Below are 24,937 nucleotides of genomic sequence, written 5' to 3' on the forward strand. Positions count from 1 at the left end.
ACGCCGAATGCGCATGTGCCTCTTCATGCAACAAGAAATTTGCTTCTTCATGCAACAACAAATTTTAAATTTTTGATTGTTGTTTCACTTTGTAGCATTATTGAAATGGTCTCAATTTAGTCCAGCAAGTGGGTTCTAATAAAATGCAGTCGTCATGGAGCATATTTCAATTCGTCTAGTTAATTAAAGCCAAATGCAGATTGTTAAAAAAGTTGGTGAACTTGGAATTGGTTCTCCTATGCCTTTCCCGTAGGCAATACCCATGACACTCTTGAATCTCTTATCTTTTGAACAAATCACGTCTAATTTTTACTGAATAGAATCAAATTTCAAAATAAATGAAGAGGATGGGAGAGTCAAGTATGTGGTTACAAACCAAATTAAGAGAGATGAGAGGAGCTAGATGAGAGATATAGTGAACGTTTAAGATCCAGAAGAGAATGAAATCAATGAAAAGTGATCTGGGTGAGGGATAAGGTCAAGAAAGCGCGAGTAGACTGTATGTCTCTGTGCACTCGCTCGTGAGAGAGAGGAGGGGGGGGGGGGTTTCCTAGCAAGGTCTGCTATGTTGTCTGCATTTGAAATTACATCAACCTATGATCATCCCACTCCATTGGTTGTTACAGCACATGTTTCTTGTTACATACAAGCTGGTTGTCTCTGTACAGTATTTCTGCTTCCTTTCACTGTTTACACTTAACATTCTAACTTCTTTGCTGCAGGATGTTGTATGACAAACGATTTAGTGCCTTGCATTATCCTGTCACTGACGAGGATGCTCCAACCTCGCTCTATAATCCAGAACCCTATGGACATGGCTACCATGCTGCAGCGTGTTGACTCTGGTCAATATTTCACATGCTCAGGATTCCTGCAAGACATTGATCTCATTGTGACCAATGCAAAGGTGTGTTTTGTTCCTAGCTTCATTTAATTCTATTTCTAGGTTCTCCTTCCATTGAATAATTTAACACCACTATAACTCTGGTCAGTGCATCTATTTCATGCTTAAATTTGGCGTGCATGTCTCTAATATAGGTGTACAATGGAGATGATTACAATGGAGCTAGGATTGTCAGTAGAGGTTATGAGCTTCGGGATGCGGTAAGTTTCCATGCCTTTTGGTTTTCTATGATTTTTCCTCTCATTTTGTCCTATCACCTAAAGCATCATTTGATGAATCCCTTTTCATAATATTTTACAGGTGCATGGAATGTTGTCACAGATGGACCCTGCGCTTCTCACATACTGTGACAAGATTGCTGCTCAAGGGGGTCCTGTACAAATACCAGATGATTTAGGGGGATCTATTTTCCCTTCAACCCCAGTTGTGCAGCTTGGAACTGTTACTAGAACAAGTGCCAGGCTACGCAACGTCCAGCCTGATGTTAATCTGGATCAAAGCTACGAGGCCTTGAAAAGGCAGAAGAAAAATGCTGATGCTACTTGTGCTGGTATGTTCATTGGTAATGCTATATACTTTGTCCTTATGATATTGCTGTTCGTTTTTCCCACCTATCTGAATGATGTCTTGAAACATGTCAAGTTGCAAGACACATTTTACATGCTGAATTTTGGTGCGGATACTGATGTAATAGATCAGTAGCAAGTAAAACTAATCTCAGCTACCGACTTCTTGTATAATAGACTTGACCTGTTTGTAGTTCATGTTTTCAAATTTCCTTTCCTAGTTAGAAAAACCTCTCGTAAATATTGACAATTAAATCCTGAAGCCAGAAATCTGAATTTTTCTATTCAATATATGAATTTTATCTCACAGCCCATATTCCAAACTAGCATTCTCTTCAGCTGGTGTCCTTTATCTGAAGTTTTTAACTCCTAATTTTCCTAGATTTGTTATATTTATTGTTATTCTTTGACTGAACTCTTTAATTTTCCATGATTGCTCTTCGGACGCAACTCTCTGATCATTTTATACTTTTCATGAAAAACAGCTTCAACAGCAGAAGATAAATCACGGCATCAGGATTCAGTACAGGCAAAGCCGCCAGAGGAAGCCAGGGCAGATGATATGAATCCAGACAGACCCGAGTCCTCTTCAGCCGATGACAGTCGACATGAAACTTCAGGAGGAGAAGCTTCTGGTCATGCCGAAGCGAGTGGATCCCAAGATGTTACAATGTCAGAAGCCGAAGTATCAAGCCACGTGGATTACATCAAGCGGCTTTTCGTGGGGCGCACTGAAAATTATGGCATTCCACTGCTTGAAAGGCTCTACACTCGTATAATGAAGGGAATCTTCGAAACCAAGGACAAAGGAGTTGAAGATGGCCCCAGATACTCAATTTTGAGGTTTTTGGTAAAATTTGCAGAGAACACTGCAAACTTCTGAACTCAATACCTTTTCCCCTTAAACCAGAGGATAAAAGAAAAACGAAAAACGAACCCAAAAAAAAGAAGAAATCTTGCAGGTAGCTGATGTAAAGTCGGGATTTTCTTTTCAATGCAAAAAAATTAGAGTGAAAGCAGTCTCTCTGTCTCTCTCTTCCTCTCTCTCTCTCTCTCTCCCAGAGTACAGTTTCATAAACTTATTTGACCTCACAAGCTGTCAAGCTCCATGGTATTGTTATGGCTGGTGGCAAATCCAATGTGGCATTCTTTTACAGGGAGGACTAAGTGGGATCTGTTAGCTATTTGGAGACAAGCAATGTCCCACCTCCACTATGTGCTTAGTGGGAATACCTAATCTCCACTTAGCACAAGTGGAGGCAAACGGTGGGCATAAATCATGGCATGATTCATGCCCTTCACTCCTAGCTTAATATATATGTATGCTCAGTGAAGAGCTGGAGTGTTGTTGAGTGAAGAACGCAGAGAAGAGTGAAAACACAGAGAGAAAAACATGAGAGAGAGAGCTTGAGTTGAGTAGAGAAGATTTTCTCCTCCTCCTTGTTTTGTTGTTTGTATTGTTTCTAAGCTTGATTAATACAAACCAGTAGCTCCGTGGAGTAGGCAAGTTGCCGAACCACGTAAATTTGTGTGTGTTTGAGTTCTGGAATTACCCAACAACTGGTATCAGAGCTTGTTCTTGAAAAAGAGGGTGTTTGATCCAAACTCAAAAATCAAAGTTCTCAAAACGTGTTTTTGACATTCCCATCGCGTAGAGGAAGTAGAGACGCATTCACTGGTGAAACCCCGGCGAAGAACCGACGTCCTGCATGACCGCACGCTCCAACACGCGCCGACGACAGCACTGCCCACGCGCGACCACTAGCGCCACGCTCTCCACGCGTCGTCTTCACCCGATTGTCTGCAACTGAACCGGGTTGACCCGCCACGCAAGCAGCCAGTCATCAGCCACGCCAGCAATTCTGCACAGTCATCCGCCACGTCATCAGACCAGTCATCAGCCACGTCATCACCTGCCACGTCAGCCAAAAAGTGCGTGCATTTGCCACGTCATCTAAGGTGGGTTTTGATTCAGTGTTTCGCAGACACTATTTCCGCCTGACACGTGGCTTCATCAGCACCGTCTGTTGACCTAAAACTTTGACTGTTAAGATCTGAGCCATCCGAAGTCCGATTGGGGTGATCTCAGTGTCGTTTCCAATAGTTTTGGCCGTTCCGGACACATCTGTAAGGTCAGATTTGACAGATTTAAATCCGAGACATATTAAAATGGCAGATGAAATAAAAGCTGCGGGAATTGAAAAATTTGATGGAACAGATTTTGGATATTGGAAAATGCAAATTGAAGACTATTTATATGGGAAGAAACTTCATCTTCCTCTGTTGGGGAGCAAACCAGAAAATATGCTAGAAGAAGATTGGCAACTTCTTGATAGACAGGTTTTGGGCATTATCCGGCTATCCTTATCGAGAAGAGTTGCTCACAATGTTACAAAAGAAAGATCCACTGCAAGACTAATGGAAGCTTTGTCTGGGATGTATGAGAAGCCCTCAGCAAATAACAAAGTGCACCTGATGAAGAAGTTGTTCAACTTGAAGATGACAGAAAGCACCTCTGTGACACAACATCTCAACAACTTCAATACCATTACAAATCAATTGTCATCTGTTGAGATTGAGTTTGATGATGAGATCCGTGCACTCATTTTGCTAGCTTCACTTCCAAGCAGTTGGGAAGGTATGAGGACAGCCGTGAGCAATTCAGCTGGAAAATCCAAACTGAAATATGATGACATCCGAGACTTGATTTTAGCTGAAGAAGTGCGAAGGAAAGACTCAGGTGAAAGTTCAAGTTCAGGATCAGCTCTCAACATTAACACTCGAGGGAGGAGACAGGATAGAGGCTTATCTAGAGGCAGATCCAAATCAAGATACAGAAGTAAAAGCAAGTTCGGACCCAGAAAGCAGGTTGAATGTTGGAATTGTGGCAAACCTGGTCATTTCATGAGGAATTGCACAAAACCGAAAAAACCTGAAGCTGACTCTGCAAACGCCACTACAGACGAGGTACAAGATGCTTTGATTCTTGCTGTGCATAGTCCTGTTGATGATTGGGTTCTTGATTCTGGTGCTTCATTTCACTGTACACCACACCATGAAATGATGCAAAACTATATTGCTGGAGATCACGGTGTAGTCTATCTGGCCGATGGATAACCATTGGATATTGTGGGTATAGGAGATGTACAAATCAAGACAATGAATGGATCTATATGGAACTTGCAAAATGTAAGGCATGTTCCTGATCTAAAGAAGAAGCTGATCTCGGTCGGACAACTTGATGATAGTGGTCATTCAATCCTTTTTTCTGGAGGTATGTGGAAGGTTTCAAAGGGAGCAATGGTTTTGGCTCGTGGAAAGAAAACCGGCACCCTGTATATGACCACAAGATTTGCAGACATTATTGCCTCTACTGAAGCAGAAAATCAAGCACATCTATGGCACTGTAGACTCGGCCATATGAGTCAAAAGGGGATGAAGGTACTTCAATCGAAGGGAAAGCTGCCAGAGCTTAAAAATGTTGATCTAGACATTTGTGAAAGCTGTGTTCTTGGAAAACAGAAGAAACTCAGTTTCTTAAAGGTTGGCAGGACCTTAAGACCAAGAAAGCTAGAACTGGTACACACAGATTTATGGGGACCGTCTCCAGTAGCATCTCTTGGAGGTTCTCGGTATTACGTGACTTTCATTGATGATTTCAGCAGAAAGGTATGGGTCTACTTTCTGAAAAATAAATCTGATGTGTTTGAAACATTCAAGAAGTGGAAGGCTATGGTTGAGACTGAATCAGGTCTGAAGTTGAAATGCTTGAGATCCGATAACGGAGGAGAATACATTGATGGAGGTTTCAAAGAGTATTGTGCTGTTAATGGTATCAGAATGGAAAAGACCGTTCCAGGCACACCGCAACAGAATGGCACTGCTGAACGGATGAACAGGACCATCAATGAACGAGCTAGAAGCATGAGGTTGCATTCTGGGTTACCTCAAACATTTTGGGCCGATGCAGTTCATACTGCAGTTTACTTGATCAACCGTGGACCATCAGTTCCTTTGGAGTTCAGACTGCCCGAGGAAGTATGGAGAGGAAAAGAGGTACAACTCTCTCATTTAAAGGTCTTTGGGTGTGTTTCCTATGTGCATATAGATTCTGATGCTCGCAACAAGCTAGAAGCCAAATCCAAGAAATGTTTCTTCATCGGCTATGGAGATGAAGAATTTGGATATCGGTTCTGGGATGATCAGAATAGAAAGATTATCAGAAGCAGGAACGTGATCTTCAATGAGAAAGTTCTGTACAAAGACAGATCAAGTGCAGAAACAAATAAGGCTGATTCAGATACAAGTCCACAAGGATCTGAATTCATAAGATTAGAAGGCCTTCCCGATGTTACTGAGCAGAACAACAATCAAGAGCCTTTACAAGAAGACTCAAGCATATCTGTACCCGCTACTACACAAGAAGAAGCGGAGCAAATTGAACCAGCTGTTCGCAGGTCTTCGAGGACGATAAAGCCCCCGCAACGGTTCACACTTTTACTGAATTACATTTTGTTGACAGATGGTGGTGAACCGCTAACTTATGAAGAATCCTTACAAGATGGAAACTCAAGCAAGTGGGAGTTAGCCATGAAGGATGAGATGAGCTCGTTGCTGAAGAACAAGACTTGGGAGCTAACCACACTGCCTGAAGGAAAGAAGGCTTTACAAAACAAGTGGGTTTACAGAGTGAAGACTGAGCATGACGGAAGTAAACGGTTCAAGGCAAGACTTGTTGTCAAAGGGTTTCAACAAAAGAAAGGCATTGACTACTCTGAGATATTTTCTCCAGTTGTGAAGCTCACAACAATCAGAGTTGTTCTGGGGATAGTAGCTGCAGAAAATTTACATCTTGAACAGTTAGATGTAAAAACAGCATTCCTTCATGGTGACTTGGAGGAAGATATTTACATGCAACAGCCAGAGGGGTTTGCAATGCAAGGAAAGGAGAATCAAGTCTGCAAGCTACAGAAAAGCCTATACGGTTTGAAGCAAGCTCCAAGACAGTGGTACAAGAAGTTTGACAACTTCATGTGCAGTTCCGGGTATACAAGATGCCAAGCTGATCATTGTTGCTATGTCAAACATTTTGACAACTCCTACATCATTCTACTATTATATGTAGATGATATGTTGATTGCAGGATCCAGCATTGAGGAGATTGATAAGCTGAAACAGCAGTTGTCAAAACAGTTTGAAATGAAGGATCTGGGAGCTGCTAAACAAATACTTGGCATGAGAATCTTCAGAGATAAAGACAAAGGCGTACTAAAGCTTTCACAAACAGAGTATGTCAAGAAGGTTCTCAGCAGGTTTAGTATGGATAATACTAAACCAGTAAGTACACCACTGGGGAATCATTTCAAGCTCAGCAAAGATCAGTCACCAAAAACTGAGCAAGAATGTGGATACATGGATAAGATTCCATACGCCTCAGCTATCGGCTCCTTGATGTATGCTATGGTCTGTACCAGACCAGACATTGCCCATGCAGTGGGAGTTGTAAGCCGATATATGAGCAATCCTGGAAAGCAGCATTGGGAGGCGGTCAAATGGATCATGAGGTACTTAAAAGGTTCCTCGGAAACTTGTCTCAGTTTCACAGCTGATGGTTTGAAACTTGAAGGTTTTGTAGATGCTGATCTAGTAGGAGATGTTGATAGCCGAAAGAGCACTACAGGATATGTATATACTCTAGGAGGGACTGCTGTTTCCTGGAGTTCTACCTTGCAAAAGATCGTCGCTCTTTCAACAACAGAAGCTGAATATGTTGCAGTCTCAGAATCTGCAAAAGAGATCGTATGGCTGCAGAGTTTCCTGAAGGAATTGGGCAAGTTGAATGGAAAAGGTACTTTGTATAGCGACAGTCAGAGTGCAATCTTCCTTGCCAAGAATCCAGCATTTCACTCCAGGACGAAGCATATTCAGATCAAATATCACTTCATCCGACAATTGCTAGACGATGAACAACTGATGCTAGAAAAGGTCTGTGGAAGCAAGAATCCAGCTGACATGTTAACCAAAGGAGTTACACTTGATAAACTGAAGTTGTGTAAAACTTCAGTTGGTCTTCAAGGATAAATGATGATTTCATTGTTTGTCTCCAAGTGGGAGATTGTTAGCTATTTGGAGACAAGCAATGTCCCACCTCCACTATGTGCTTAGTGGGAATACCTAATCTCCACTTAGCACAAGTGGAGGCAAACGGTGGGCATAAATCATGGCATGATTCATGCCCTTCACTCCTAGCTTAATATATATGTATGCTCAGTGAAGAGCTGGAGTGTTGTTGAGTGAAGAACGCAGAGAAGAGTGAAAACACAGAGAGAAAAACGTGAGAGAGAGAGCTTGAGTTGAGTAGAGAAGATTTTCTCCTCCTCCTTGTTTTGTTGTTTGTATTGTTTCTAAGCTTGATTAATACAAACCAGTAGCTCCGTGGAGTAGGCAAGTTGCCGAACCACGTAAATTTGTGTGTGTTTGAGTTCTGGAATTACCCAACAGGATCTTTTCTGAAGCAGACACATCAAGAATTGGGTTTGAATTTCAGCAAAAGCATCGCTGGTATAAATTAGTCTCTTTCTGAATGAATATTTTTTCATAGTTTCCAAGATGTTTGTTTAATATCTTCAACTTCAAACTACTGAGAGAGAGAGACAGGAGACGAAAGGGTATTCAAGCTATTATTTTATTTAATTTAAAACCAAGTATTTTTTCGGAGAATCAAAATTATGATATTAAGTCTGAAAACTATTATTTTATTTTCAACATTTAAAACTAAATCTATATATAAAAAAATAAAAATAAACATGCTGATAAAATAGGAGACAGGTTAAAAAATAGAAAATGAAACAAGAAGAAAAACAGATGGGAAGGCGCCAAGCCCTCAATAGATACTTATGTGGGCCGTTCTAAAACAGAAGCCCTGATTGGATCATTTCTTGTCGTATTTCCCTACAAGTCTTCTAACTCCTCAAGGTGTTGTCTCAATTCATTACTAGGTTTAACATCCGGGGCCGGGCAAGCCTCGTTGTTAATTAATTATAAACTGAATATATATATATATATATATATATATATATATTATAGCATACTTTTTTAAACTTTGATAGTCTTCCTGTAGCATCTGGTGGTCTCGGCATCTCCGATGAATTAGTGTTATTGAATTAGTGTTATTGGTCTCACGATTGTTTTTTAAAATGAATTTTATTTGAAAATATATTAAAATAATATATTTTTATTTTTTAAAATTAATTTTGATACTAACACGTAAAAATGATTCAAAAACATAAAAAAATTATTTTTTAAAAAAAATTAAAAAACTTTCCGCTCCCATTTAAAATATAATGCCAAACAGGGTTGTAGTTGCCTCACCATTCAAATTTGGTATAACATCTCAGGCTGAAGTTGTGCTAGGGCCTGCCAAAGAACTTCTAATATCGGCTTGCTCCTTTGCTTCTTTTACTAAAGCTAATAATTCCTCTCGATCTTGGCCCACATTGTTGCCTTTAGGCCCCTCCGGCCTTTTCGTTTGGGCCTGTGGTCTAGCTTCGGTATTCTTTGGTTTGATACTCTGACCCTTCTTAGGGCTTCAAAGTCAATTCCTTTATTTTAGCTGTCCATCCTCGTAATCATTTATGGTTCCAAGATTCTCGGCACAAACAATCTCTGCGCCATTTGTTTCTTTAGTTTAGGGGTGTTCAAAAAAACCGAATAACCGAAAAAACCGAGAAAACGGATGGAAAATTAACCGAGAAAACCGAACCGAGATGAAAAACCGATTAAACCGATTACTAAAACCAAAAAATCTTTCCGGTTCGGTTCGGTTCCGGTTTCACCACCAAAACCGGTGAACCGAACCGGCTACCCATACAAAATTAAAAATAAAAGCTGAAAGGCAGCAAAGCGACCTAGTATAAATACTAAATGTTACAGTAAAGTGTAAAGTGTAAACCTAAACCTAAAAACATTGCAATTTACTTCTGCAGCCGCCGCCCACACCAGACCATCCTTCTTCGATTCTTCCTTTCCCCTTCAATTTTCATCTTCTCTGCCTCTTGCCCCCTGCATCTATCTCTTGACTCTCTTCTCTAGCTGATCAATAGTAAACAACCCATATCTCCGCATCCATCTAGTAGACTTGCGGTGGAAAAAAAACCCGAACAAAACCCCTTGGCGTCTCTCTTCACCTGCAGCAGAAAGAGTCAAAGAGGTAAAGTTTACTGTTTATCCATGTGTTCATTCTCGTGTGCTTGTAAGTTTTACTTGTAAGTTGTAACATTTTTTCCATTAGAGATTTCTGACCTCTGCTTCTTTTTCTATCCTCTTGCAGCTAGGGTTTTTACATTTTTCTGTTGATTTGTGTTCATTCAGGTTCGCCCCCCTTTCTCCGGCTCTCTCTCTAATATTTTTGTTGATTTGTGTTGATATCGAGTTATTGATTGCTTTGTTTAGCATTGTTAACTTTCTTTCCTTCATTTTTAGAATAGAAATTGGTCCATTACAGACTTTTTGCAATTGAAATTGGTCCATTACAGACTTTCAGGTCCATTGCATGTGTAATTTACAGTATGTAGGTTTTTTAGAATAAAGAGGTGATAGATGCCTTTTTGCAATTATATGAACCTAACATGATGCTCATTGCTCAACTTCTGCTTGATTCTCAATTGTAGTCAGATGTTGATTCATGTTGTTGTTTTCTTAATTTCAGATGGATAGTGGGGAAAATCCTAGATCGAATGAGTCAAATCCTTCAAGTTCAGAACCAAATTCTTTGCCTATTCCAGTTCCAGTTACTACCTCCAGCACAAACAGCAACACTGAAGAAGGTAATCCAACTTCTAGATGTAATAAAAGAAAAACATCCCAAATTTGGGATCACTTTAAAAAACTAGATGGTAATGCTAAAACTCCTAGGGCTGCATGTAAGTATTGTGGAAAAGACTATGTATGTCATACTATACTTAATGGGACTAGTAACATGTGGAGTCATCTAGGTGTATGCAAAAAATTTCCTTTTGTCATTGATCGAAAACAAAAAACTCTAGTTTTAGAACCTAAGCCTAAAATAGAGGGGGGTGATAATGGAGAGGAAAATTTGGTGACTGTTAAGGCAGTAGGTTATAATTATGAAGAGTGTAGGAAAGCCCTTGGAAAAATGGTTATACTTGATGAGCTACCTTTTAACTTTATAGAAAACCAAGGATTTAAATCATTTTGTAAAGTAATGCAGCCTAGATTTGATGTTCCTTCTCGTTTGACGATTTGGAGAGATTGTTTGAAAATTTATTTAGTTGAGAAGGAGAAATTAAAGAAAGCTCTTAAGGATCAATGTTTATGTTTAACAACTGATACTTGGACATCAATCCAAAATATTAATTATATGTGTTGGACTGCTCATTGGATTGATGAAGGTTGGAACTTGAATAAAAGAATTCTAAACTTTTGTCAAGTTTCTAATCATAAAGGTGAAACCATTGGCCAAGCGATTGAGAGTTGTTTATTGGAATGGGGAATTGATAAGATTTTAACAGTTACTGTAGACAATGCAAGTTTAAATAATTTGACAATAAAATATCTGAAAAGAGTAACAATTGGGTGGGCAACTAATATATTGTCAAATGACTTCATGCATGCTAGATGTTGTGCACATATTGTTAATCTTATTGTATGTGTGGGGTTGAAAGATATTGATGATTCAGTGGTTAAAATTAGAAATGGAGTAAGGTTTGTTAGATCTTCTCCTTCTAGACAACTTGTTTTTAATCAATGTGCGGAAAGGTTGAAAATTGGGAGTAAAAAATCTGTTTGCTTGGATGTTGCAACTAGATGGAACTCTACATATATGATGCTAGATGCGGCTGTTAAATTTGATGTGGTTTTTATGAAGTTAGAAGAAACCGATCTTAGGTATTTGAGTTACTTTGAGGTTGATTCACAAGGGAAACAAAAAAACTTAGGTCTTCCTGCATTAGAAGATTGGGAAAAGGCTAGATCTTTTGTCAAGTTCTTGAAATTATTTTACACGGTTACATTGAAATTTTCTGGCTCGTTGTATGTGACATCTAATTCTTTCTTCCATGAATTGATTTCCATGCACACAAGCATATCTCAACTTTGTAGAAGTGAAGATGTTTATGTAAGTAACATGGCCAAGAATATGATGGCAAAGTATAAAAAATATTGGGGGGATCAAGATACACAAAACTTTTTGTTGTATGTGGCTGTTGTGTTAGATCCACGTTTCAAATTGAAGTATGTGAGATTTTGTTTTGGAAGATTGTATGATGTTGAAGAGGCTGGAAATTTTACAACTAAGGTTAAAAATACTTTGTTGAGGTTGTTTGAGCATTATATGAATGTTGATGAGAATGTTGATGTTGTTCCTAGTGTTGGAACTAGTATAAATGAAAATGTTAATGTTGATTTAACGGTGGTAAATGATGATATGGTGGATGACTTAGCTTCTGAATTCAAAAAACATTTAGAGGAAGAAGGTTGTGTCAAAAAAAAAAAATGAGGTTGAGAGGTATTTGGGTGATGATTGTGAGGATCCTAATGATTTTAAATTAGATATTTTGGGTTGGTGGAGGTGTAATGCTACAAAATACAAGATTCTTTCTAAGGTGGCACAACATGTGTTAGCTATCCCGGTATCTACAGTTGTTTCCGAAGCAGCATTCAGTACTGGCGGTCGTATATTAGATCCATTTCGAAGCTCTTTATCTCCATCGACAGTGCAAGCACTTGTTTGTTGTCAGAATTGGTTGAGTTTAGCACCAATTCCAATCAACATTAGAACCTTCATGGATTATATTGAAAATTCTGAGATGATTGAGTCAGGTAATTTCTCTTACAAATTTAAATATAGTTATTTTATAATATTGTTTATTGACATATGTTTAATATAACATTTTAATTTATGTTTTTGTAGAATTTGGTGAAAGTTTAAAAATCTCAACTGATTGTTTGTAAGTAGTATTGGTGGCTTGGTGCAATCTTGGAATATAATTGTTTTGGGTAATTAATTTACTTTACCTTGTTAATTATCCTTAACATTTTGCATACTTAATTATGTCAATAGTTGAACTCTAATATGTTGCTAATTTTCTATTGTTTTTTTATAGCATTATCGTTGCTGGAATTTTTGGATACTGCCATTGCTGGAATTTTTGGATGCTGGTGACTGGTGTTGCTGGGTTTTTTTCTTCAAACTATGCCGGATGTTTATGATAATTTATTGCTGGTTGCTAATGTATTCGCTTGTTAATGTTAACTTTTCTAGTGCGAACAAACTTTTAATTTGAGATGTTCAAATTTGATCATGCATCTTGCATTGATTTATCACTCTGAGAAGCATATTAAAAGTCAGCTAATTTGCATTTGATTTAATTCAGGTTGCTATAAATTTTAATGTAAGGCTAAGCCAATTTAAAAAAAAACAAAAAAAAAACCCATATATGATAGGATTAGGTTTCCCGGTTTTTTCCAAAAAAACCGGTTCAAACCAAACCGGAAAAAACAAAAAAAAACCCTATATATTAAGGGATTAGGTTTCCCGGTTTTTTTCCAAAAAAAACCGGATCAAACCGAACCGGACCGGTTCGGTTTGAACCGGTTCCCGGTCCGGTTCGGTTGATATTTACCAAAAATACTAAAATTCGGTTCGGTTGGTTTTTTGCGTCTAAACCGAACCGAACCGAACCGTGAACACCCCTACCTTAGTTGAATCCTGTAAACCGTGAAACGAGATTCCATTGCCGGACTGTTTCCTCCGGTCCTCTCCTGAATATTTATCTCGTTACCATTAATTTTTAATCTTTGAATACCAACTATATCACCTTTAAGGAGAGTGTCTAAAAACCTCCACCGAAAATTTATAGTTAAAAAATATATGTGAGAAATATATTATTTTTATTTTAAAAAATAAACCTATATTTTTATTGATGGTACGCTCCTTGAGGTGATTCAAGTGATAATTATAGAGGGAGTTTTTAGAAGAAACATGTTTAGGAAGTGATATTAAAATGTTTGCTTTGATCACTTGATAACTTTGAGTGGATAATTCTATTTTAATTTAAAGGAGTTATAAATTCTTAAAACACACAAAATGAAAGTGGATTGATCCCTTATAGGAAAATAATTTTACTTGAAAGGTCTTTCATGCTGGTTGTTTTTGTAAAAATAAAAAGGCCAATGTTGTAGCAAATTGATATTTTTTACCTATATGTGATTTTTCATAACTTATTTAAATTTGAGCAAGTGTTTGTCAGATAAAGCATAAAGTTTTCTTTAGAGAGCATGTTCTTCTACTCCTCTTATCAAGGCCTCTAAGGCTACAAGCTAAGGTTACAAGTTCAAGCATTTCTTCCCCTTTAAACATCTTTTCATTAAACCTCTTCAAATATATTTATGTAAACTAACTCTCTTGTTGAATAACATCGAATAGTTTTGTGAAGCTTTTTTTAATAGGTATGTTGGTGCTAAAGTGTGTCACTAGCTTAGTATAGAGGTCATTCAACCCTTCATATATAGTTTGAGTGCAAATTATAATACAATGCACGTGTATACCTCTATAAAGTTGTGGGGGAGGATTTTATATATTGAATCATTATTTTAGATAATCAATTCTAAATTATCGTGCATATTTTGCATATGCTGATTAGCCAGGCCATCATAAATTTCTGGAAGATACTGATCTTGTCACAAAATAATGCTAGCTACTAAGAAGATACTGATCTTGGCACAAAATAATACTAGCAACTAAGAAGTTTCCTAGCTGATTATACGATACAACTTTGGGCCCAAGAATATATATCTAGTGGAGATCATTTCATGAGCTCAATCAAGCCAATCAAGCCCTTCACTTTCCAGCAAATGAATCTTTAGACCTTTAAGTGACAACTAGGAATAGGAAAATGAAAGACCAGGTTGATAATTAGGGAAATTCTAACCCTTTTACACGGCGTAAGCTATAGCAAAACAGCATCCTGTTCACCTTCTCAAAACCCCCCCCGGTTTCTTTCCTTGAGAAACAGTTTATCACTCCTGTGGCGTATGGGATGATGTCAATAAGAAGGCACTTGTGTTCAATTGGACCGAATTTAAATTTTTTATAGGAGCTTATTTTGCGGAATCAGATTATCACGTTTTTTTTGTTTGACCTACCAGTCTAATCTTGGTTTAATGACGCTGCTTCATATACTTTTCTTAGGCTAAATTTTCAGTCCATTATTAAAGTTTTCTCAAGTCATTGCCAATGAAAACATTTTTCTCCTTCTGGACTGTGCATAACTTCTAGCAGGAAATAGAGAATCTCTCGTTGCGATTTCTGTCATTGTCAATTGTGCTTGCCTTTCTTCTTTGAGTATTTTGCTATATCTACCTTTTAGTCCCTTTGGTCTATTTAAGGAAGCAGCATTGGAGGCCATTTTTCAGAGAATTAGCTCTCTAAAACGAAAGGGAAACTACTTCGTTATATACTTCGAAGATGGTGCCGCATGGGTTCAGGTTCAATCCCACTGATGAAGAGCTCATCCAAGTCCTAGACAGAAAAGCTTCTGGCCAAGAAATGCCACTTCATTTCATTCTCGAAAGAAATGTTTACGAGCGTGAACCACAGGATCTTGAATGTGCGTAATATGCACTATGTATTTCTTTGTTCTACTGCATATAGGGCTCGTGATTTTTCTTCCCTTTTCTTTGCAATAATGGTATAGTGGAAATGATTTTTTCAAGCTTTTTTGCATTTATACTATATGGTACAAATTTCAGGCTACCTATATATTTTCTAGGGTTCAAGTTTAGAGGGATAATATCATATTCCATGATCTTGTCCATCCATTGAAATTTACAGTATCAATGTTGAGTTTATGTTAGTTTCTATATACCTTACTATGATAACTGACTGCTTAAGTCAGATCTCTTTAACAATATTGTTACATGCAGGGAATCAAACCGCTCCTTTAAGCAATGGTGAGAGATACTACTATTGTACGAGGGAGACAAACTATTCGAGGGAAGTACTCGGTCGAGGATGGTGGAAAGCTACGAGCCATGTCAAGAAAATACATGCTAATAATGATGATCAACTTCTTGTGGGGAACAAGAGGCCTTTAAAATTCCATAGGTTCAAGGACAATGAAAGAAATCGCAATAATGCCGTCAAGACTAATTGGATCATGTATGAATACAGCCTTGAATCAAGAACCACGGTACTAGTTTTAATATTTTTGCGTGCACAGTTCTAAGTTAGTTAGTCTTAATTAATTATATGCATCTTCTTCTGTTTGTTTCATTTGTCCTACTTTCATTTTGTTAGGATTGGAGGCTTTGCAAGATTAAGCATAAGGGGAAACCAAGCGTGCAAGAAGAGATGGAGAGTATGAGGGAACAATATTCATCGAGGAATGATTTCGAAGCCGGTAGTTCGACCAATTTTGTTGGTGGGCAACAGCAACAGGAACAAACCTCACTGCCTACAAATTATGAAGGATACGATCATCATCAATCCTATTATCAATGGAACAATATGCAGCAGTCACCACCATCTCCATATGATCCTTCTCTACCGGCACCACCGAGTACTAGTAGTGGTCACTATTATGTGGAGCAGCAAGAGAAGTTAGAGCCCAGTGATGAGCACCCATTTCCTAGTCTTTGGTCTTGGACGAACTAGGATTTTGTTGCATCTAAATCCAGGTTGCTATGAATGTAAGAAAAAATTGCTTGTGCATGTTTAGGTATAGGGAAGGATGTCTCGTTGCCTTTTGTTACTGTAGTCATTATTGCTATGTTAGAAATAAATACGATTGTTCAGTACTTGTTTATCCTCTATCTTGGTTCCCTCATTTACTACGTACGTTGTACTTCTTTCTTGGTGCTAAAAATTGTAGCCATACCGATTAACTACCCTTCATACATGCTAAAATACATTGATGCTACTATTTTGGTAAAAATGGGGAATATCCTTTGTAGCCAAGTTAGGATATCAACAGAAACTAAATACACATTTGTTCAAACAAGAATCAACATCTATTCATTTTTTTTATTTGATATTTGTTGTGAAACCTGCAACAATAATGATGGATATTATACAAGAAAGAAAACAAGAAATTAAAATACACAAATTCAATGTTGTTCAGCAATATTATTTCTATTGATATTCACAAGAATCATGAATTTTATTTCATTATATGTCAAATTAGAGTTAAATAATGTGTATTTATAGTAAATCCCAGTCACTCTAGGGATATCAATAATTTTTAATAATATCTATTTATCATACCACGGGGGTGTTGGATCCACACCCTCAACCTATCAATCATTTCGCTGCCCTTGTTTTAATGCAACATTGTTTATAAGCTACAAACTACAACGACATTTATAGATATTCTTGGATCTACATCAACTGAAATTAAGTTCTCTAATCAAACAACCTTAAAGAGAAACATGTGATCTAGCGTAATATATTTTAAGGATAATGAAAAAATAATGTAATTTTCTTAAAAGTTATTGACATACAAAATTTTTTTTATAGTGAAGTATAGGTCACACTGTACTTAGCTAGGTTGTATGTTTGTAATACTTGTAAACAAACATCAATCAATCGGCTACATAGATCTAATTACATTAGTTCCAACCCTTTTTATTTTTACAAAAAGAAATATACTTTTCTTTTAAGTTTTTGACGTACAGTACATTCGTATTGTGAATTATCGGTTATAAAGTTCGTAATACTCTTACATCAAGACTTTAAGTATGAATATGTACAGATAGATCAATTGAATCCATTGAGTGAAGGAGGATTTTAATATTCATATTAACAGATTTAAATATCATAATTCTCATTCTCTTTAAGAAGTAACTTTTAGATTCAGCTCTAATTCGCATTGTTGAATTTTGCAGGGTCAAAATTCACGCAAATGAGTAATATTCCTACATATAACTATCAATCTAACATCCTTCCAATGAGTGTTGTATATATGTACAGTGAAAAATTTGAATGCATCCTTCCGTTCATTCTAATTTAGCTCTAGGAGTCAAAAGGTACGTGGATTTTTGTTAGATTTCAATGAGTGAAAAGGAAACAAGAGCAAGCACCCATGCATGTACAATCATTGATGATGATGGTCAAAAAATACCTTAAGGCGACTGTAGAAGGTGCATGGAATATGGAAATGAATGTGAGTGATCCAATCATAACACAAGTGACTGTATCCACAAATCATCTGTAAAAGTGTACTGGCTAGTATTGTCAAATACTAGCAATATTAGCAAATAATTCGTGTTCCTAGCTATCCAACTGGTAGCCAACACGCAACCTTTACACTAACCCGAAAGACAATATTTGATGAGTGGTTAGAGGGTATAATGAAAAGGAGAGAGACCTAATGATAGCATCCTTAATCGGGGAATGTCCTCTTACACGCGCTAATTAAGGTATGAAACATCCCAACACGTGAGGGAAAGGAGGGTGGTTTTATTTTTCCTGAGTTCAAGATGATTGAAAAGACCCCAATGTTGATTGGAACAAGGAATAGGAACAGTCGGTCGTCATGGAATAAGAACAGTGCTGGTGTAGAAAATAATATTAATTAATTATATTTTGAGATATTTTTAATAATTTAAATTATTAGGTTGAAACGGTTTTTTTAACATAATATTAGAATTTTGATATTAAATGGTTACAAGTTTGAATTTCACCATCTCTATTTACTTGATAAAAATTAAACATAAGATAATATAAATTTATATAAATTTTAAGTTCAAAATTTTTTCATAAAATATATTTAAGAATAATATAAATTATATTTTAAAATTTTACTTAACAATTTTAATTATTGCGACAAATAAAAATTCCAATTGATCTATAGCTTGATGCAAAGCTTGAAGGTTTCTTTATAGCAGATGTAGAGTGTGTTTGGTATTGCGGTAGCTTTTGTGGTTGTGGTTTGAAAAAAGTTGTTTTATAAAAAGTACTTTTAGTTGAGGTTGGTTTGAAAAAATAGGTGTTTGGTTAAAACTGTAGTTGAAATTGAGGTTGAAGAAAAAGTAGTTTAATGTGTTTGGTTAAAAAAATGCTTTTCAAATTGAGGTTATAAAATAATTAAAATATATATATTAAAATTGATGATTTTTAATTTAAATATTGTAGATTTAACTATTACTATTACTTCATGAAATAAATAATACTTTATATAAAATATTTTTTATTATGCCATTAAACCATCTACAATTCCATTACGTACAAAATTCATTCCACAAGAACTACAGTTTCTATAATTTTTTGAGCGTGCAATAAAATTAGATAAAATATTATCAGGAATAAAATTAATTTGATATTACAGTGCGAGTGAATTTAATTCACTCTATATTAGTTTTTCAGGAAAAAAAATATTGTTTACATGACAATGTAAAACTAGTTTTTTTTAAAAAAAATATATACAAAAACTATACACACTAAAAAAAAAAAATCACCCGAACAGTGCAAGTGAATTGCACTGTTCACGGGAACAGTGCAATTTACTTGCACTGTTCGAGTGAACAGTGCAATTCACTTGCATTGTTTGTGACAGTGCAAGTGAATTTGCAGTGTTTGCGTGCACAGTGCAAGTGAATTGCACTGTGCACGCGAATACAAAATTTAAAAAAGCAGCCTGGAGCTGCTTCGCCAATGTCGCGTTCAAAACGTGAATTGGCATGGATCCCACCGGTTATTTTTAGCGTTTTTGATATTACCAAACGCTTGACTCCTGTGTTTTGATTGAAACACAATCTCTACCGCGTAAACAAACAGACTCGTAACAGGGTTGGTGTAAGTAAAACCAACCCTCAATGCTCCTCCATTCACCCTGGTGGCTTCAGATAAAAGCCATTGTGGTGCTTTAAATGGCCTGGTACGAGTAGATGTCATGCCTAGTTTTGATAGCATTAGCTTCTCGTGGAGGAGAACTATTTTTGGGATTCGTTTAATTGCCAATATTCTTCTGTTTTTCAGCACAGTATACAGAATTTTATTAGTTCAAGGAAGGACACTATAGATTCACATGGATTTCAACCACTGTTTAGAGCAACAAATAAAATACACAGAGGGACTGCACAAACAGCGTAGCAGTACTGTGGCCTAAATGAATCAAGAGGTGCGGAGGGAACCACAGTTCATAGGAAAACAAAATCATGAAATGGCAACAACTAAGTTTTTTATTCAGCAGCATGCCAAGATTGATACAGTCAATGCAATACCAAAAGGGGGCATCCTTCATGAAAAACAAAACCATGCCATCCAACAGGCACGTGTAGGGCCAACCGCTCATGCAAATGCATATACATTTCCCATGCATCTGCTACATCCATGGCTATTAATGAAGTCATTGAAGAACCACTTGCCTTAAAGTCCTTTGTATCTACTGGGGCCAAGAAAACGACGTAACAAAAAATTCAGACTCAAAACAAGTAACAAGCTGGAAAAGGCCCACATGACATGAGAATTGAGATAGAAACTACGAAGCTATGCCAGCATCAACACCTTCTTAGTCATTCATGTCATAAAGATATTAAATAGAATCAACTTCATAACATCATAGTATCAATTCCTTGATTGCCTATATAGCACTAAAATCCTATCTCCTTTTATATGGCACAAATACAACGATTGAATTTTATCATGTTCCTTTTCTTTTCCTGTTCTTCTTTCTAAGGAACAAATACATAATCAAACATGCAATACATTCACATACTGCATTAATTAGAAGATCACGTACTAACACATAAAAGTAATAAAATCAGATACCAAGATGCGATTTCTAGTGTTTTTCTAAATCTCAACAACCTCTGCCTTAAAAGCAAGCAACTTGCATTACAGAAATTAAACAAAGATCAAAACCTTATCATTATATACCATAAAAAATGCACCAACAAAATACAAAAACTAAAAAAAACCCTAAAATTTAAACACAGTAAAATAACATTCTCTTGCATTGGCACATCAACTTGTTGCATGCTGAATTGAAGTGGTTCCTACGTACTGGGACTTCTTTCGAGTATTTGGGTGAACTTTGGGAGCTCACTGTCAAGGCTAGCCATGGCTGGTAGGGGTTAGCATCCATAGAAGAAGAAGAAGAGAAGGGAGAGAGAGAGATTCTCAGAATTCATCATTCATTCATTCATCATAATTTGTTGGCTAACCATCCAAAGTCTGTTACAACCACATAAGACTATATAATTTTAACCCGGATTAATTTACAATAATCATCATCATCAAAACTTTCATCATCATCAAAACTTTCTCTTACCTGACCATACAAATTCATATAATTACAACCCTTAAATAAAACATGTAACATACCATAGATAGAGAAGCAGAAAACTTTGAAAAAGAAAAATTGGGTTTTGTTTTGTGAGTTAAAACAAAAGGCAATTAATGACTAAGAAATTAGTGATGAATTATTACACAAAATTCTAAAAGAGACCAATTTTTCATTCACACAATTAAATTACTTTTAAACCTTCATAATTTAAATCTTATAACTTGCTTTAAAGAGTAATATAATTTTTTCATCGAGACATTTTTACTATTACAAGATTGGATATGAATGGAGAAGTCTTTTAACCTTTTATTTGCTTAGTGTAATGTTTAAAATACCTTTTTGCTTTTTTTTTTTTTTTGGCATAGTGTAATTATTAAAATATCTTTTGAATAAAAATTTTTATAGCAATGATTGAAGGGCTTTTCGATCCTTTTCTTATGTTTTTTTTGTTAATATTGTGTGGAGTCAGGGTATTTATATAAATTAGATTAATTTTAAACAAAAAAATTATTGGTGCATATAATCCATTCTAGTATGTGAAGCGGCTACATCTTTTCAACGGTAAGTACGACTTTTCCTAGCTGTCAAAATAGGCTGACTGTTGTCTCTTTCAAAGGTTTGGTGGTCGTTGAATTGGCCGACTGTTGTCTCTTTCACAGGTGTGGTGGTGGTTGAATTCTCCCTCTCTTTCTCTCTTTCTTCCCCTTGCAACGCACGCTAGTATAGCCAAAATTAAGAGAAGTCCTGGTTTCATGAAATTGATGGTGCATCCTTGGTGGTATTTCCCCATCGTTCAGCGTACGTTTTATTTTTGAAAGCAACTGTCTGTTGCAATCCCTGTACTGCTGCTTATAATCATTATGATATAATTTTTCTAGCTCGTAATATTGCTCTTAAATTTAAATTCTTTACTTTAAACATCATTTTAATATCATACTTTATACATCCATTCTTGTTTTTCCAAAGTAAGATTATGTTACATATTTGCCCAAACAGAAAGGACTATCTAACCTTATTATGCTTATATTAAGACTTCTTGGAATCATTGTAATCCACCATAGCTGATAGGAAGGCAATCTTTAGGCATCAAAAGGCTTTCAACGCAAGCTTGTATAATACCCTTTAGTTTTTTTCTCTTGCTTTTAAATGGATGCATGGCATTCATTTGGTGCCTGCAAAGACCCTGTTTTCTAGTGAGCCATTTTTACATAATCATGATGACAAATAATTTCCTTGTTAAAACCAGTATTTTGTTTATATATTAAGTTTCTGTTGTCAGCTATCAAGTGGGGAAACCATCAACTGAAAACAGATCTTTGTTCTTTGACCGTTTAATTGAGGCTGCCTTATCAGTTGTGGTGGAGGACGTGACCAAGAAATCACAAGGATCTGCACCCTTTCTTGAACTTCACAAGGCACAAAAAGTGGCGAGTGGCCCAAAGGCCTCAGAGTTAAAAGCCAAGATAGAAGCTGAGCAGCATGCTCTACGCCGAATGCGCATGTGCCTCTTCATGCAACAAGAAATTTTAAATTTTTGATTGTTGTTTCACTTTGTAGCATTATTTAAATGGTCTCAATTTAGTCCAGCAAGTGGGTTCTAATAAAATGCAGTCGTCATGGAGCATATTTCAATTCGTCTAGTTAATTAAAGCCAAATGCAGATTGTTAAAAAAGTTGGTGAACTTGGAATTGGTTCTCCTATGCCTTTCCCGTAGGCAATACCCATGACACTCTTGAATCTCTTATCTTTTGAACAAATCACGTCTAATTTTTACTGAATAGAATCAAATTTCAAAATAAATGAAGAGGATGGGAGAGTCAAGTATGTGGTTACAAACCAAATTAAGAGAGATGAGAGGAGCTAGATGAGAGATATAGTGAACGTTTAAGATCCAGAAGAGAATGAAATCAATGAAAAGTGATCTGGGTGAGGGATAAGGTCAAGAAAGCGCGAGTAGACTGTATGTCTCTGTGCACTCGCTCGTGAGAGAGAGGAAGGGGGGGGGGGTGTTTCCTAGCAAGGTCTGCTATGTTGTCTGCATTTGAAATTACATCAACCTATGATCATCCCACTCCATTGGTTGTTACAGCACATGTTTCTTGTTACATACAAGCTGGTTGTCTCTGTACAGTATTTGTGCTTCCTTTCACTGTTTACACTTAACATTCTAACTTCTTTGCTGCAGGATGTTGTATGACAAACGATTTAGTGCCTTTCATTATCCTGTCACTGAAGAGGATGCTCCAACCTCGCTCTATAATCCAGAACCCTATGGACATGGCTACCATGCTGCAGCGTGTTGACTCTGGTCAATATATCACATGCTCAGGATTCCTGCAAGACATTGATCTCATTGTGACCAATGCAAAGGTGTGTTTTGTTCCTAGCTTCATTTAATTCTATTTCTAGGTTCTCCTTCCATTGAATAATTTAACACCACTATACCTCTGGTCAGTGCATCTATTTCATGCTTAAATTTGGCGTGCATGTCTCTAATATAGGTGTACAATGGAGATGATTACAATGGAGCTAGGATTGTCAGTAGAGGTTATGAGCTTCGGGATGCGGTAAGTTTCCATGCCTTTTGGTTTTCTATGATTTTTCCTCTCATTTTGTCCTATCACCTAAAGCATCATTTGATGAATCCCTTTTCATAATATTTTACAGGTGCATGGAATGTTGTCACAGATGGACCCTGCGCTTGTCACATACTGTGACAAGATTGCTGCTCAAGGGGGTCCTGTACAAATACCAGATGATTTAGGGGGATCTATTTTCCCTTCAACCCCAGTTGTGCAGCTTGGAACTGTTACTAGAACAAGTGCCAGGCTACGCAACGTCCAGCCTGATGTTAATCTGGATCAAAGCTACGAGGCCTTGAAAAGGCAGAAGAAAAATGCTGATGCTACTTGTGCTGGTATGTTCATTGGTAATGCTATATACTTTGTCCTTATGATATTGCTGTTCGTTTTTCCCACCTATCTGAATGATGTCTTGAAACATGTCAAGTTGCAAGACACATTTTACATGCTGAATTTTGGTGCGGATACTGATGTAATAGATCAGTAGCAAGTAAAACTAATCTCAGCTACCGACTTCTTGTATAATAGACTTGACCTGTTTGTAGTTCATGTTTTCAAATTTCATTTCCTTGTTAGAAAAACCTCTCGTAAATATTGACAATTAAATCCTGAAGCCAGAAATCTGAATTTTTCTATTCAATACATGAATTTTATCTCACAGCCCATATTCCGAACTAGCATTCTCTTCAGCTCGTGTCCTTTATCTGAAGTTTTTAACTCCTAATTTTCCTAGATTTGTTATATTTAATGTTATCCTTTGACTGAACTATTTAATTTTCCATGATCGCTCTTCGGACACAACTCTCTGATCATTTTATACTTTTCATGAAAAACAGCTTCAACAGCAGAAGATAAATCACGGCATCAGGATTCAGTACAGGCAAAGCCGCCAGAGGAAGCCGGGGCAGATGATATGAATCCAGACAGACCTGAGTCCTCTTCAGCCGATGACAGTCGACATGAAACTTCAGGAGGAGAAGCTTCTGGTCACACCGAAGGGAGTGGATCCCAAGATGTTACAATGTCAGAAGCCGAAGTATCAAGCCACGTGGATTACATCAAGCGGCTTTTCGTGGAGCGCACAGAAAATTATGGCATGCCACTGCTTGAAAGGCTCTACACTCGTATAATGAAGGGAATCTTCGAAACCATGGACAAAGGAGTTGAAGATGGCCCCAGATACTCAATTTTGAGGTTTTTGGTGAAATTTGCAGAGAACACTGCAAACTTCTGAACTCAATACCTTTTCCCCTTAAACCAGAGGATAAAAGAAAAATGAAAAAGGAACCCAAAAAAAAAAGAAATCATGCAGGTAGCTGATGTAAAGTCGGGATTTTCTTTTCAATGCAAAAAAATTAGAGTGAAAGCAGTCTCTCTCTCTCGCCCCCCCCCCCCCCCCCCCCCCCCCCCCCCTCCCAGAGTACAGTTTCGATAAGCTTATTTGACCTCACAAGCTGTCAAGCTCCATGGTATTGTTATGGCTGGTGGCAAATCCAATGTGGCATTCTTTTACAGGGAGGACTAAGTGGGATCTTTTCTGAAGCAGACACATCAAGAATTGGGTTTGAATCTCAGCAAAA

At 37.0% G+C, this 24,937-nt stretch overlaps 2 protein-coding genes across 8 annotated transcripts in view; both read left to right on the forward strand.

The window, feature by feature from the left end:
- LOC18106927 (ATPase family AAA domain-containing protein At1g05910) overlaps positions 1–24,723 on the forward strand; it is a 53,157-nt gene extending 28,434 nt beyond the window's left edge. For 2 of the 7 annotated variants that reach the window (XM_052448363.1, XM_052448364.1), the window contains 3 exons: positions 1,205–1,466; positions 1,956–2,313; positions 24,552–24,723. In XM_052448363.1, coding sequence (XP_052304323.1) covers positions 1,205–1,466; positions 1,956–2,313; positions 24,552–24,591 — 660 coding nt within the window. In that variant the 3' untranslated portion in view covers positions 24,592–24,723. Of the gene's footprint in view, positions 1–1,038; positions 1,105–1,204; positions 1,467–1,955; positions 2,314–24,551 lie in introns of all 7 variants that reach the window. The other 5 variants (XM_052448365.1, XM_052448369.1, XM_052448367.1 and 2 more) reach the window with 5 other exon arrangements.
- Positions 14,895–16,210, forward strand: LOC18106928 (NAC domain-containing protein 83). The gene is made up of 3 exons (XM_006372822.3): positions 14,895–15,098; positions 15,415–15,680; positions 15,788–16,210. The coding sequence occupies exons 1-3, from the start codon at positions 14,957–14,959 to the stop codon at positions 16,142–16,144; spliced, it is 765 nt and encodes a 254-aa protein (XP_006372884.3). The 5' UTR covers positions 14,895–14,956; the 3' UTR covers positions 16,145–16,210.
- Positions 24,724–24,937: the final 214 nt, after the last annotated feature.

The sequence above is a fragment of the Populus trichocarpa genome, chromosome 17 (genome assembly GCF_000002775.5).
Source record: "Populus trichocarpa isolate Nisqually-1 chromosome 17, P.trichocarpa_v4.1, whole genome shotgun sequence".
NCBI classification, from domain to species: domain Eukaryota; kingdom Viridiplantae; phylum Streptophyta; class Magnoliopsida; order Malpighiales; family Salicaceae; genus Populus; species Populus trichocarpa.